The sequence below is a fragment of the Canis lupus genome, chromosome 27 (genome assembly GCF_048164855.1).
Source record: "Canis lupus baileyi chromosome 27, mCanLup2.hap1, whole genome shotgun sequence".
NCBI lineage: Eukaryota > Metazoa > Chordata > Mammalia > Carnivora > Canidae > Canis > Canis lupus.
In genome coordinates this window covers 25,440,732-25,457,076 of record NC_132864.1, presented here as the reverse complement: position 1 = coordinate 25,457,076, position 16,345 = coordinate 25,440,732, and the positions used below count along the sequence as shown (strand labels likewise).

At 41.6% G+C, this 16,345-nt stretch overlaps 1 protein-coding gene across 1 annotated transcript; it reads right to left on the bottom strand.

The window, feature by feature from the left end:
* Positions 1-882: 882 nt before the first annotated feature.
* Positions 883-15,961, bottom strand: LOC140619512 (piwi-like protein 1). Its single transcript, XM_072802977.1, has 8 exons — positions 15,828-15,961; positions 8,137-8,251; positions 7,446-7,633; positions 6,842-6,914; positions 4,506-4,706; positions 4,263-4,366; positions 2,099-2,169; positions 883-1,698 (listed from the first exon to the last, which is right to left on the bottom strand). The coding sequence occupies exons 3-8, from the start codon at positions 7,472-7,474 to the stop codon at positions 1,514-1,516; spliced, it is 663 nt and encodes a 220-aa protein (XP_072659078.1). The 5' UTR covers positions 7,475-7,633; positions 8,137-8,251; positions 15,828-15,961; the 3' UTR covers positions 883-1,513.
* Between the last annotated feature and the right edge of the window lie 384 nt (positions 15,962-16,345).

Sequence of the window (16,345 nt, the reverse complement as noted above, 5' to 3'; positions counted from 1 at the left end):
CAGCCCCAGAGATGAGGGATGTGGTGACTGACCAATCTGCAGACTCCGATGGTGCCTGCCTACTCCAATTCTCTCCTAGGGGACCTGGGGGGACGCAGAAATGTGCAATGTTTAGGTTTCCTCAGGCAGTCTTTGCCGCTCCTGCCCTCCCCGCCTCTTCCTGGAGGAACGGGAGGTGTGTCCCTTTCTGTGGTTGCTGGCCCCCCACAAGGAGAACGTTCAACCGGGCCAATGCTGACCCACTCTTCCTCTCCCAGAGGAAGGTGGAGGCTGTGTTCCAGGCCAGTGTGGACGGGGGTCACCTGGCCCGGCGGGGGATCGTGGTTGATGGCACCACAAACTGAACATTCTCGCAGGCTTGCTCATCTGAACCAGTACTTGGGAACTCTGCTGGCTCAGGCACCTGAGTGCTTTCTGGCCTCCAGGAATATTGAGACCCCCCCCCCCCCGCAATGACCTGTGGTTCTGCACCCTTTCACCAATGAGTTCCTTTCAGGCAGGGACATCTCTAGAGGAGCACACTTCTAAGGGCCCAGATTTGAACCTGGGGGCACTTTCACTTTCCTAAAGTTGGCTTACACGTGCTCCCTCCCCCACCCCACCCATTATCCTCTAATATATCCCTTTCCGTTTTACTTCTCCATACTCCGCTTCATTTTTTCACTTTTCTATTTGTACACTCAGCCATTCTTGCTTACAACTCGGCTTGATTTCATTGGTGTTCAGGATGGCTTGATAGTTATGTAGCTAATTTTGAGGGACCAGCTGACATGAGGACCTCTACTCCGCTTTCTTCCATCCATCTGAAATTTATTATTTTTTTTAACAGGCCTAATCCAACTGATTCAGGAGGTTAGTCCATGAACCTGTCATTCCCCAAAATTCAAGTTTGTTTTTCAAATAAAGTCAGCTTTATTTAGGATCACGCAAACTACTTGAAGCACCACACACACAGGATTCCTTAAGAAGAACCTGCGGGAGGTATAGTCCCCCCACACACCAACTTTACTGTCCTAGCTCCATGAGCCTGACTTAAGCAGTAAGAGAGGTTTCTATTCACAGCCACTCACATCTTAGGGGGAGGAACTTCCTCACAAGGTTGGGGCTGCTTCTATCTGTGGTGGGAACCAGGCCCCAGTGACAAGCAGAGGAGGCAGAGGAGAGGCATTCCCCAGCCCTAGGACCTACAAAACTCCAGAATAAAGAAGTTGACTAAACACAAACCATCACCAGGCTGTGTTTATGGATTTTAATAAGTACCCGAGCTTAACAAGCCCTCCTACATCAAGGCTTGCAGGGAGATTAGAAAAAAAGGAACAGGTTCTTAGGGGGTTCCATGGGGAGAACACAATCCGGAACGTTCTAGTTCTGCTCTGTCCTCTGACTTGGGTGTGGACCAGAAAGTCAAAGAATGAATTCCCCATCCAGCAACTGATGCCCTCTATGCCATGCTCTCTCTCTTAATTCACAGATCATAACTGTGATATTCCTTTCAGAGACTGAAATGTAGAGTTTACACAATCTGCACTTTACAATTTATATACCCAGAGTCTTTAGGGTACACAGATTTCAAGGAGGACTCAATCTGTGGGACTTCATGATCCATCAGTGCTTGAAGCTGAGCATTCCCAACTCCATCCCGATACACAGTTTCCTGTAGTAGAAACTGATTATGTTTACACCAGAGCTTCAGGGCAGCTGGAAGGAAACCAGAAACACGGGTGAATAAGCCGTAACTCAGAACCAACTGGCCACTGCTATTTGTAACAGCTTCTAGGTTCATGTTCTTTCAATCCTGTAGCCTCCAGGACACATTCACTGCCTTTTGGTCTTCACGTGAGCTCAGCATTTCTCAACAGCACCACTACAGAAATTCTGACCCAGATAATTCTTTGTGGGGGCAGAATGGGTGTTGCTGTCTTCTGTAGCATGCCTGGTCTCTACCCGCTAGTTGGAGGCCAGTAGCACCTCCATCCCACCTCCATCCCATCCTAGAGCGCATCTCTAGGCATTGCCAGACGTCTCCGGGGGGACAGTGTGTCCGCTGGCAGACAACTACCGGATGGAGTCAGGCAACCAATCTTGATGGGACACTAACCTTCCAAGCAGGTTTTAAGCCCGTTCACAAGCTCTTGACCCGACTCCTGGAAAATGCACTGAGAGAACCACCTGTTTGGAGAAAAATAAGCTGTCAGTTTGAGATTTGGGAGTCTTAAAATTCCCTTATTTTTCATCCTGAGTTAATCTAGAACCTCTGGTGGTGGGGGGGGAGGGGAGAGTCACTATGGGTAGCTGAAGATACAGTCAGGAATCCATTCTTTGATGCCTCTGCCGATATCGAAGCATTGGTCTCTTCCAGTACCCTAGGCATTCATTAAAATTGTGAATGCACACAAATAGGAATATGGAAGCATTCACTAACATTGGTACAAATTACACGCACTTCAATGTGCAGGACTACTGCTGTCTCATGGTGGACACCCAAAATAAATAACCAGTGTTACTGGAGATTGCCGCTTTCAGGCTGAGGTCTTAAACAATGGTTCATCCATAATCATGGTTTGAGGGAACCAGTTGCTTTGGAGCAGTAATTTTTACTTGACCACTACCCAACAGATCAAGCAATACTGGTCTCAAGTTTCTATACCCTGTTTTTTTTTTAATTGCTTCAAAGTATTACAATGACCTGACATGATATAATACATTTGTCTGCTTCTTTTCCAGAATTTACAGTCTACAAGATGAAATCATGGTATGTTCAAATGCTGAGAACAGAGCAGTGGAAATGTTGTGCCAAAAAGCAAGATTTCAACATTATTCATGAACTGAATGAAATCATTTGGGGAATATAAAAATTAATGAAAGGGAATAAAGGGAAAGGAGAGAAAATGAGTGAAAATCTCAGTGAGGGTGACAAAACATGAGAGACACCTAACTCTGGGAAATGGGGGGTAGTGGAAAGGGAGGTGGGTGGGGGTTGGGGTGACTGGGTGATGGGCACTGGGAGGACACTTGGCAGGATGAGCACTGGGTGTTATATGTTGGCAAATTGAGCTCCAATTTAAAAGAATTAAAAATTAAAAAATGAACTGAATGAGAGCTTAATTTCTTCCCATGATTGAAACATTATTTTCCACATGCCCTTCTACCAAAAAAGCAAACCAGTATTATATTAAACTAGAACTGGAACTAGACTGGAATAATTGATGCCATTCATGAAAATAAAAATGGACCCCCTTAAAGAATACTCTGTAATTATACCTAGGGGGCCACAATTCTCAGGAAGCATAAAAATGACTGGTGATGGTTATACACGTGCTAATGCTCAAGAAACTAAACTGAAGAATGTGCAAACTCTTTTGAAGGTAGGTTCTACTCTAAGCACAGAAAACAAAAGTATCCCTGGAGCAAGGGAGAAACATGAGATATGGAAGCATATCTTCTTCGGCAGATCCATTACATATAGATCTGTGAAGAGCAGATCCTGTACCTATAGGATTCTGATTGTATTCCTAGGTCTGTCTTCCCCATGTGGGGCCTGAGTCCTTCCCCATGTGTTAATGGGGAGACTCACTGATCATCAGAGCCCCCAGTGAGCAGAAATCTAACGCTTGGAATCTGTGACTATTGTATCGCCCCTGTGATTATGTCCTATGTCACAGTTGGCTTTAGGGGAGATTTTCCAGATGGACCTTATCTAATTTCATAACCCCCTGAAAAAGCAAGATAGCAGAAGGGGGAAGAGAGATTTGAAGCAGAACAAGGAGTGTGTGCTCTGGGGGAGCAGGGCATTCGAGAAGGAATATGGATGAAGTCCCAGGAGCTGAGACAGGTCTGTAGCTGGCAGCCAGCAAGGAAATGGGGACCTCTGTCCTTCATCTACCAAAAACAAAAACAAAACAAAACAAAACAAAACAAAACAAAAAGATTCTGCCACAATATGTGCACTTGCAATAGGACCTCAAGCCTCCAGAGGAGGTTGTGGCTTGGCCAACATGGCCAACCTGATGGCTGCCTGACACACCTACACGCAGACACAGGAGTGTCCTCTTAAGCTGCCATGTTTGTCATCATCTGTTAAGCAGCAACAGAAAAATGATATAGATCCTTCCACATCAAATGTATTTGGAGCATAACTTTGCCAGAAGAGGGAGAGAATACCCTGCCCATGGCCCTTGTCAACAAACATTAGTTAGGCCCACCTCTCCTCTTTGGCCTACAGCTAGTTACCATCTACACAATGTCTGCCTACGCCCACTCACTGCGTCAATTCTTGATTGATGCTGGACACGAAGCCTGCAACTGACTTCCGCCGATTTACAATATCATGGAAACAGTCAATACCAATGAACATCGCATTCTGTAACTGAAATTTTTAAAAAAAGGTAAGACATTGAGTTAGAACACAATAGAAGCACAATTAAGCAATTGCGTTTAAGATGGTTGAGTCTTAAATTCCACTGAACACAAGTGAAATAAAGAGAAGGCAATGAAATCCAACGTACTCCTGTCTCCACCTTCCGGAGGGCTCCTCCCATCTTGCAGTTCATCTGCTGGGCAATCTTTGTCACAATGGTCATCAGCGTCTGGGGTTTGTCTAAGGTCCGTGCCACGACACACTGGCTTGGGGTCGGACAATTGACACACAGGTATTGTTTTATGCCATCATACAGGTCTTTCTTTTCACTGGACAGCACGCAAAGGACCTTGAAAGAAAGCAGCAACAAGACTACCTAGGACATGAAACCACAGTAATGGGAGAAGTGGATGTCACGTCAAGCAAACTACCTAGGTGGAGGAACAGAGTCTGTTCATTCAATCCACAGCTGGCCCAGGAGGGTAAAGGGTCTGGAATCCCATTCCATTCAATAATGGCGAAGGTGAGCATATGGAAGAAGAAAGAGCCTAGGAGCCAGGCACGGGCAATATGCATGAATCACTTGCACTTGCAAAGTCTTTACGTCCTGGCTATTCTGTTTCTAGGAGTTCATCATGAAGTTGACACAGAGGGTTAACAAGCACAGACTGAAACGTACCATCATCAGGAACGTCACCACTTACATGATGGGTGCTGTGAGAGCACTTGCCAACCATTGTACTTGACTCAGTTAATTCTTCAATAACCTACTGAGATCAAGACTAGTATCCCCATTTTACTAGTGGGGATAAGCAAATAAGCTCAGGAGTTATGGAAACTGTCTGATGTACAGGCAGCAGGGCAAGACTTCTAACATGTGCTCAGACCTCCAACAGGACATGGGATCATAAGAAAGAGCAATTACTGTTTGGTTGCTTTCTAACTATAATGGAAGATCCTCAATGTATTATTTCTAACATGATGATGCTTCTAGGAAGATTTTTTGGGGATAATCCTCAATCAGACTAGGGAAATTCCTTTCTCATTTTACAATTTTCTTTTCACATGAATGAATGTGGAATTCTATCAAATGCATTTTGTACTTTTTTTTTTACATTTCATCTGCAATTATTTTTCCTATAATTCACCACACTAACTGTTTCTTTTTCTGAAGATTGCATTTCAGGCTTACTGTCACCCTAGGCCCATGGTATTCTACTTTTTCTTTTAAGATTTTTAATTTACTTATCTGATAGAGAGTGAGAATGAGAGCTATCACAGGAGGAGAGAAAGAGGCAGGTTCCCCACTGAGCAGGGAGCCTGAAGTGGAACTCGATCCCAGGACCTGAGGATCATGACCTGAACTGAAGGCAGACACTTAATTGACTGAGCGAGCCATCCAGGTGCCCCATCTCCTGATATTTCTTTAACCTCTAGCAAATCTGTTAATCATGAACTCTCCTTGTTCTTAATGTTGCCAAGCCTCCCTCAGACTGTTTTCTTCAATCTTGACAACACCAAGTTTTAACACTTCTTGCTTTCGATCTGTCATTCTGTTTAGTTTCTGCTTTTTGTTTATTTCATTCTACTTTGTTTTGGTTCACTGCGCTTAGTGCATTAAGGTTCAGATATGCTTTTCTTAAAGCACCTAATCTTTTGGGTACAGATTACACACACACACACACACACCTCCATTTATTTATATATATACACAAATATAAATATACATATATATATGTATATAAATTTATGTATATACATATACACATATATGTATATTTCAATAGCTCAATAAGTCAAGCTTTTAAGTACAATTGCAAAATCTAGATTCTAATTTTTCTGTGATGATTTCTGAGTAGTATTCAGAGAGTGATCAGCTAACGTATCCTACAATTTCAGCTTCTGGAATAGCATAGGCCAGTCTCCTCCTAAGAAGAGCTGTTCAAACTGATGAAAACACAGGGACTGTGCCTGTTTGGGGCTCAGCCAGTCTAACAAGGTCATAAAGAGTTATTAGGTTAAGACAGGAAAGAAGTAGGGACCCAGAGAGGTGATCTCAGCAATTGAGGCCACTTTCTCCCAAAGTGTCTGCCCACTCTCCAGTGAACATGGTTGAAAGGTCAGAGACCATGAACAGGCTGACAGCCTCAGAGACAGGAAAGGACAGAAATTGAAGACAAGTCCCTGCCAAAGAAAGGGCACTTGAGATAGATTTTGAGTGTCTACCACTCAAAATTAAACAGATGAGATTTATAACACTACAAAGTAAGACAGCAAGCTGCTGTCAATGGGATGCCGGGGTGGCTCAGTGGTTTAGTGCCAGCCTTTGGCCCAGGGTGTGATCCTGGAGTCCCACATTAGGCTCCCTGCATGGAGCCTGCTTCTGTCTCTCCTGTCTCTCCTGTCTTCCCGTCACTTTCATGAATAAATAAAATCTTTTTTTGTTGTTGTTTTTAAAGGAAGTGCTATCAAATAGACACTTACCATCTGTGTTTTGGAGGAAACATGATTTTCTAAGACAGTTGTATAGGACTGGACTGTATCACTTACTTCAAGCCTAGAAAATAAGTATATATCATCTGTATTCAAAAGGCAAATATGTAACAAACGTTTTATGCAGCCAATGGAGCACCACATAAAAACAAGGTATAATGTTAAAAAAAAATTACTTTTAACTAATGGTCGTGAAAGATTTACTTATTTGAGGGAGAGCTTGTGCACGTACACACATAAGGGGAGGGGCAGACAGAGTGAATCTTAAGCATACTCTCCACTGAGCACCCAGCACGATCTGAGCCAAAACCAAGAGTCAGATGCTTAACTGACTGAGCCACCCAGGTGCCCCGAAAGTTTGTTCTTAAAACAAAAATAAGTTCAATTTCTGGCTTCCTCAGCATGTATCCCAATAGCCACAAACTATATATCCCCAAAGCCTATTTTACAGTTAATTGGAATAGATTAGACTTTGTTTACAAACCTCCATGGTTTTAATACAGTGACCAATTCCTATAATTTAATATCGTCTGACTCCACTTTACCTCTGATTTGAAGATTGGTTGTTATAGATCTTAATTTCAGCTCTACTTACATTTTTGCCTCTCTCATAGCTATGCCCATGGTGGGTGTGACTTTCCGTAGACTCTGTACTAAGGATGAAGCCGCTCCATAATTTCTCGTAGGATAGAGTATTAGCCAATGATCTAGTGACTTCACATTGAGTAAGGGTCCACTTCTGGTCTCTCTCGACCAATCTGCAAACTGTGGATGGGAGTCAAACTGGAAGACACAGTATAAGACTTCAGTTTTTAAAGAAATACCAACAAAGAGCCTTTCTATTGCAAATTTTTGCTACTTCCTACTGAAACGTTACAATTTTAAACTTTGGTCATAACTGAATTAAATATTCTTTCCTTAAGATAGTGGTAAGTAATACTGGGATTCTATCACGGGTTACTCTGGATTGTTTGGATTCTAGCTATTTGACTCTTAAGGATATACTTGGCAGATTGTTTTGCCATAAGAGATGTCCACCAACACTAACCAAAGGTAAACTAAAGTTTACCTTTAACCAAGGTAAACTATAGAGTTTACTATATGCCAAGGGTGTTACATGCATTCTAATCGAACACCTGCTTGCTCTCCCCTAGAGAAAGGACAAACAGCCCAAGAAGAGAGAGCAGAGAGTTACTGACCTGACTTAGGTCCTCTGCATTATTATTCATTTGGCCCCAAATGACTACATGAGTAACTAGAACATGACCATTTTGAAGCTGCCTTACCACTGTTCTTCCTTGAAAAATTCTTACTCCTTTCAAGATCCTTCTCGAGACGGACAAGAAGTTGGTATCAAACTTCAAACCCCAGAGTCAAAGTTCCCGTCGTACCTCCCTATTTCTGAAAGTAAAAATATTCCCGCAGAATCAAACCAAAGGAAATAAGCAAAAGTGATGATCCATTTGCAAAATTCTCCTTTAATCTAAGATGCCTTGTTGTTTGTCTTCTGTATTGACATGTTGCAGAGAGAGGGTCTCTAGTACTTTGAAGTCATGTCCTTACTCTCACATTTGTGCTTAGGGTCTTTCTATTTTGTTCTTCCCCTCCAGACCTCCTCTAACTTTGCATCGATGGAACAAATAGAGTTGTTCCCACAAGAGGTCATTTTCTTCCAACCTGTTGTTTTTTAGTTGGAGAATCTGAGATATCAAGAGTTCTGCACGGGTCTCAACTTCAGGACATACACACAAACACATACAGAGAAGAATAGGACTTAACATTTGTATAGTATTCATCAGTTTCCGTAATTCGTGCTGCCTTTTTTCTGGATCCAACCTCATATGAAGAGCCAAGTCTCTCATCACCCTGTAATCTTTTAGCATTTTAACTGATAGACCCTTAAAAAGTTAAGAAGATATAGCTAAACAAGCAAGAATAAATATGTATGTGAAGAAGCCTTGATGGTTTTATCTGGAAGAGGAAGAGCCAACGGAGAGAACACAGCTCTGGGTCATTATGGAGTACTGTGAGAAGCCTGTACTTCTACATCATAACATCTGGGGCTTGAAAGGGGTGGTCTTCTAAGAGGACTGCATAAATCTGAAGTACCTGTCAGGTAGCATAGCTCAGGAACCAGCATTATAGGCTTATGGGGTACGTCCTGTTGGCTCTTTTTCCATTTGCCTTTGCTGATCAACAGTGGCTGAGTTAGGTCGGTAACCTCTGTATTCTACTGCTGCTCAAAAGAGGTGAGAAAGAACACTGGTGTGACTGTCAGCAAAGGCTAGTCAAGTCACCTAAATAGGTACAAAAAAGCCTGGATCACTAACAGAGGCCCAGGGGTGTGCTAGGAAGACTATTTCCCCAAGTTTAAGAACACGTTAAAGATACTCTTAATAGTCTCTTATTTTAGATGTCCCAGGGATGACCTCTTTTTTCCCTGTAAGCACACATGGCCCAGGAGAACAAGACTCTCATAAACATTGTGTTGGGGTCACTGCACCAGGCTTCTTTAACTTGCTATAGGTAAATGCGGGACCAAGCCTTGAATTATGTATTTCTCACTATAGTACTGCCTTAAAAAATTAAGGATGTAATTAAGAACTTTGAAGAGGATTCCCACATTAATGGGGGACGACAAACCTGGTCACTCCTTGCAGCTGCAATACTACAGCTATTCCAAACATGCCTCCTGCATCATCGAAACTTTTCCGGCAGGGAAAGGCATTTGCCAAGACATCTATCCAGAAGCTCCTATCCCTAGGCTGCAATTCCTGTACAATAAAGTGCCTTTCCTCTCCCACATAAAGTGATGGTCTGTCATAGATCCTTCCATGCTGATCAGTGAGATCCTCATCAGTCACCAGTTAGCCACATGAATTCTGGTGGGATTGGTTAAGTATCTTGAGAATGTCAAAGGAGTTCCAGAGACAAGAAGACTTCGAATCCAGTGTTCATGGCGCTTTACCTCTGGAGCTGAACTACTACTTTTAATTCTCTGTAGTTATTTGAAAGGCAGCTGGGATTCACCTCCATTCCCCTGCTTCTAGAGTCTTAAGGCAGGAGCTTGTGCAAGTATATGTATATACATGTATGCAGAATCATGGCATCATTTTAGGGCCTCAATCACCACTCCCACTACTGAGACTAGCACAGCCTTTGTACAAGCTATTCTTTCTGTCGAGAACTTTGAGAAACACACTACTTAATTCTCATGGCTGTCCTGTGATATCCCAGACGGATCTCCTACAACACCAACTTCTGCATCTCCACAGGAATTTCCTTGTCCCACTTTGCATTACTATGAACGCTTTTCTGGAAGCCAGGATTGTGCTTTCCTTTTAAGGGCTCATCTATGGATTTCAGGAGTTTTCTAGATCTCATGACAACACAACTAGATTGCCATCTGTTATTATACTGAGTTCCCCCCAGGACATCCCAAGACTACCCAAGTCATTTCAAAGGTCGTCTCAACCAATGACCTTTGAAGTAAAATCTGGAGAATGAGCAAGCAAATATCAGCCTGATATCCCTGTCTGCAACTCCATCAGAGGCTATGTCAACCCAACAATCCCCAAGCCAGCTCCTCACACACAATCTCCCATTGCAATAAGTGATGCCAGCCTCCACTCACTTCCTCAGATAAAGCCAGAGACTCCTCTTACCATTACTCACTACATTTGAGCCATCAAAAGTCCTCCCGTCTGCCTCGTCCATTCCCTTTCTAATCCAGGTCACCATTATCACTGATCTAAATGGACTTAAGCACCTCCCCACTGGTGTCCCTGCCTCCCTTTTTACCCACATACAGTGCATTCCCTGTACATTAGACGCACATCTATAAAATAAAGTACCCCATTTCATCTATCTGTATAGTGTCACTTAACGGTAAAATCCAATGTGTGTAGGTGGACAGAACTTTATACAATGTGGCTCCCACGTCCTCCTCTGACATCATATCCTGCAACCCTGTACACGTCCCACCCACAACTGGGTTTATTTCTTGACGGGACACTCTAGCTTTGTTTGGGATCTGGATACATCATGCCCATCCTGAAAGTGGTGTAAGAGACAATTCTTCTCACCAATCTGCACACAGCTCGCTCCTTTCTGACAGTCACATACCAGCTACTCAGAGCTTTCTATGACCAGCAGTCTAAGCCACCAGACATTCTCCATAACACCTCTTGATTATTTGCATAGATTTTCCCCAATACATGCTTTCTTCTTGTCTGCCATCTCTCTTCCTGCTACAAGGATGCAAGTTCCTTAAGAACAGAGAACTCAGTAGTCTTACCAATGTATACCCAAGTTGTATAATGAGCACTCATTACATGCTTTCAGGTTAAACAAGTAAGTACTAAGCGTGGAGCACAAGTGGGGATGATACCATAATAGCACCATACTCTTGAATGGCTGTGTACCCTCAGTGCTTCCAAGTAGCTAGGTTTTGGATTCCTAATATAATTTAGCAAAAAACCCAGCTTATACTTTTCTATGTTCTTTCCGTTTGCTATAAATATCTGTAACTCCTTGAATTCTCTATTATCTGCCGAAGCTAGAAAACCAACCTCAGCACCCAGTGCACCTTCGTTCACAAAGTTTACTTGTTTCTTTGTGAATAAAGATTGAGGGAATTCATGAGTTATGAGATTTAGCACATAAGTGACATCATTTCTGATGGTAATTGCTCACTTTTTCTTTTTGAACCAAGTCCTAGAGAGCTGAGACTTCTACGTAGGTGAAGTCTTCATATCTGAGATCTTGCCATATTTTATTTTCAACCCAATAATCCATCAACATGTTTAAAACTATCATTGCCACTTCTAAAACTCACGAGAGAGGTCATATTGGAGCCATTCTAATTATGTAACATATATATACAAGCACCTATATACAAGGTACTCAAATACGGACAATTCATGTAAGTGATAATACCCTATAGATTATGACTTATGATCTAACATATGTGACTATCAGTTATATATAAGAGACATATTTGATTAAATAAGAAAAATACTTAGATATACTGAAATAAAAGATTGCGTACCTCCCTGTAGTAGTCTACAAAGGTGATTTCAGCACCACCTGATTTTTTAAATTTAGTTCTGGGATTATTCTTCCAATTAATAGAATCCACCCTCTAGGTTTTGTTGTTATACCTGTGGAATATTCACAATATATGGTATTATTCCTAATGTATTCATAGTATGGGGTCAGGCAAGAATTAATAGGCTTTAAAAACTACAGGTAATTGCAGGATAGATCAGCTTTATTATATTTAATATATTCACCGAGTTGTACACCCTTCAACACAACCCAAAGAAACACCACAACCACGAGCAGTCACTCCTCATGTCCACTCAACTTCCCCAGTCTTTAGATAACTGCTAGTTTAAAGTCCATCCTATACGTTTGCCTACCTGTCCTGTTTCATAGGAATTGAGTCATACGATATGTGACCCTTCCTGACTGCCTTCTCCCACTCAGCATAATGTCTTTCGAGATTCATTCCTGCTATAGCATATACTTGTACTTAATTCCTGTTTATTGCCAAATAATATATCTCATTATAGATATGCTATGTTTTTATTTATCTGTTTCAGCGGATGAACATTCAAGTTGTTTACACTCTTGAGCTATTATGAGTAATGATGTCAGGTCTACAAAATTGGTACATGAATGGCCATAAGTTTTCATTTTTCTTGGGTACATAACCAGCAATAGAACTGCTGGATCATATGGCCACACTATATTTAGCATGTTGAGGAAGTGCCATACTGTTTTCCAAGGAGATCATACCATTTCACATTTATACCAGCAACGTTTGAGGGTTGATTCCGATTTTTCACATCCTTGCCAACATTTAGTATCTGCTTTTTTAATTTTAGCCATCCTAGTGGGTATGAAGTGCTATTTCACTGTGGTTTTACTCTGCATTTCCCTCAGGGCTAATAACATTGAGTATCTTTTCATGTGATTATGGATCATTTTTATATTTTCTTCAGAGAAATGTCAATTCAGATCCTTTACCCATTTTTTAAAAAGTTATCTTCTGACTTGTACCTGTTCTTTACTTAAATAGATGCAAGTTATGAGATTGAGAGAAAACAATTGCAAATCACCTTTCTATCCACTGTTTTTCACTTTTGACTTTGAAGAAAGAAAGTGTTTAATTTCATGAAGTACAATTTATAGTTTTCTTTTGTCATCCCTTCTCTGTTGGTGTCCTATAAGGGTTTTGGCTCACCTAAAGTCAAGAAGATTTACTCCTATAGTTTCTTCAAAGACTTTTATACTTTTAACACTTATATTGAGGTCTATTTTGAGTTTATCTTGGAGTGAAATTGGAGTTAATTTTGTATATTGTGTCAGGAAGCGCCAGGTGGATACCCAGTGGTCACAGCAATATTTGCTGAAAGAGTATTCCTTCTCTAATTCCTTCTCTATTTTATACCAACTTGTGATCAAAGAACTCAGTGGCCTCTTGCTTGCTAGAATAGTTGTGACCAACTTGCTTCAAAATTCTAAAAATTGAAGAATAATTTTGTTGAAAATTTAGTGAATATTAAGCATTCGGTAATACACATGAGGACACATTAGGGGGAAAATCTGCCAGCAACTTTGTCTTACACATAATAAGCCTGGTACCTGGTACACATAAGGTACCTGGCACAAGTACACATAATAAACCTGGTACCTGGTACACATAATAAACCTGGTACCTGGTACACATAATGTACCTGGTACAAGTACAAGTAAATTATATTGTGAGGTAGATATTAAGGTCCATTTATCCTCTGTTTCCCCTCCTTTCCATTATATACAACAAACTGTCATGGAAAGACCGTTAGGATGTCCTCCATTCCCAGAAATGAACCAAAACATCTTTTGCATAGATTATGTGCCTCCAATTTGGGATATTTGTCCACCACTGTTACTACAAAATAAAAAACCAGTGAATTTGCTCTAAGGAGAAATATGCATAGGCATGCATACTCGATGTATGCTCCTCCTTCCAAGCAGGTCCAGGCACAGGATATGGGGGTAGGCAGGGAGAATCACATTGAATATAGGCCACAGAACTTAAGCATGTGTAGGTGAGGGTCAAGTCCCATTTCATCTCCAAGATCCTCTGCCCTCTCAGGATGAGGAGGTGTCAAGAACATGAAATTCTAGGAGCAAATATCTATGTTCAATGCCACTGACACACGAACACAGTCATATCTCAAGAAAACTAAAGCTTATAAAGAGAATGTTGCAATAGCGTAAGCAGTCTGGTGAGTTGGGTGAGAGTTCGCTGATGAATTCAATGGTCAGCGTCATAACCTGGTTTTTCAATAAGCTGACCAATTCCGTTTTCCGAGATAAAGATAAAACAAGAAGGTCTAGCAGTCCTTCCGAAGACAATAAGCTCATTACTGAACCACAAATCAATAGGTCACCTGGGTATGAAACACACCAGCATGGCTTTGCCCCGAGAGACACATGCAGGGAGAATATAAGATTTATGAGGCTAGAGTGAGGAGTCAGAATTAAACATTTACAACTACTTTTTTTTTTTAACTTAAACGAGCCTCTGTAGATTATTCATTTGGTAAATAGATGTTTATTGAAAAAATATTAACTCCTTCTAATGTTTCTGCTGAAAGATGAGAACAAGAGATAAAAACTATTCAATACTTCATCAGCATTTTACCCATATTTGCCACTGAAAAGGTAAAAATATGTATATATTTTGCTCGGATTCATTTTAAGCACTGAAATGCTTAAAATGAAGCATTTTAAGCTTCATTAAAGCTAAAAAGAGAGAGAACATCAGTGATAAGCACACATGGCATGTGGGTTTTGTTATAAATCCCATGGGCAAGAGATCTTCAGGTCTCCTCAACTCTTTGTACAAAAATGGTATTTGCTTTAATACAGTGAAGATGTAAGAGGAAGAGAACAAAGGTCAAGAAAATGCCTAGGGCACCTGGGTGGCTCAATTTGGTAAGCATCTGCCTTTGGCTCAGGTCGTGATCTCAGATCCTGGGGTTGAGCCCCGAGTTGTGCTCCCTTCTCAGTGGGGAGACTGCTTGTCCCTCTCCCTCTGCCCTCTTGCTGGTTCTCTCTTGCTCTCTCAAATAAATAAAATTTAAAAAGAAAACATCCAATAACAGTACTTAACCTGCAACAGTAGCTTGTGAGGTAATAATAAAGAGTTTCCATCAAATATAGGACACTCTCTGATAAATGCTTTATGCTGCAAAAGCAATTCTGAATGAACCTTCCCATCCTCGATGTCTGGCATATAGTCAATGTTGCACTTATATGTGACCTGCTGGGGGCGGGACGTCACTCGGAAATGGTTTGTGAATAGCTTTACAGGTCTACCCAGCGTGCCTGCAAAAATGAATCCACGTGTCAATAATGAAACAAGCAGACCGACTGTACCTAAATAATGTGGATATCCCAATACTGAAATCCAAAGTTAGGCCAAACAAGGATATTAACCACCAAACACAAACATTTACATACAGCTGATGTCCAGAGTATGTATCATCCATTTAGAGGAGTCCTCACTCAAGCAGACATTTAAAGAGTTAAAATAGAAGATTAAAATATTTAACAAGAGATCAGAAGAAAGATCTCTAACACAAGGCTTCCAACAGGGTGAGTGGGTGGGGAGCCAGAATAATGTTAATGCTGTAATTATGTTCAGGTTTCTTTTTTCTAAAGTCTCAGTGCATTCAAAGAGCTGGGTCATTCTGTCTTAGTGGCTATAAAAGGAAGAGAAAAATGGAGAGTCCATCTAGGACGCTCTAATAGTCTCTGTTTCTGCAAAATTGGGTGCCATTACAACAACGTAAGCAGATTGGGAGCTTACCTCCACTCACAGTGATGGGATGAAGCTTTACACACACTCTTAAACACAAACATGCACAGGTTTCACGTGAACAATTCCCTCATGCTGGGTCGTTAACGGCCAGCATACCTGTTGTGGACTCTCTAACATGTTCCAAGTACTGTCGGGTATCCACCACATGGTCTTGAAAAATGCCCCCAAAACGCTTTTTCTCCTTCAGTGAGGTTGCCTGCAGTCTAGTTGCCAGCTGAAGTTCCTCTACATGGAAACGGATGTGAAAGCCATGAGTGTTATACAATAAAAAAAAGGGGGGGGAGGAAACATAAAACCACAAAGGACAATATTAAACACCAGCTATTAAGTAAAACTAAGTTGAGGTTGCTGGAGTTAGGAAAGTTACGACTGTCCAAGAATCCAAAGGGTATTTCAGTCATTGGTCACCAGAAAGGGGGAATGGGACCTGGAAACCCCTCTGAACAAGACCCCACCCCACATCAGTGGCCGGCCTGGCCAGCCCCACATCCATCCCCATGGAATTTACTTTTGCGCCAGACACTTGTTCGGAGTGCAAGCTTCAAAGCAGAAACTTTGTCCTTAGCCAGCGGCTTTATAGGCCAATCACTTGGCACCTCACTGCCCTCTCAAGA

What these genes read in the sequence shown, in the direction of transcription:
- LOC140619512 (XM_072802977.1), bottom strand. Translation starts at nt 7,474, where the DNA reads ATGGGCATAGCTATGAGAGAGGCAAAAAT. An exon ending in GCTATGAGAGAGGCAAAAAT is followed by an intron (nt 6,915 to 7,445) that starts GTAAGTAGAGCT and finishes CTTATTTTCTAG; the next exon opens with GCTTGAAGTAAGTGATACAG. An exon ending in TTTCCTCCAAAACACAGATG is followed by an intron (nt 4,707 to 6,841) that starts GTAAGTGTCTAT and finishes CTTTCTTTCAAG; the next exon opens with GTCCTTTGCGTGCTGTCCAG.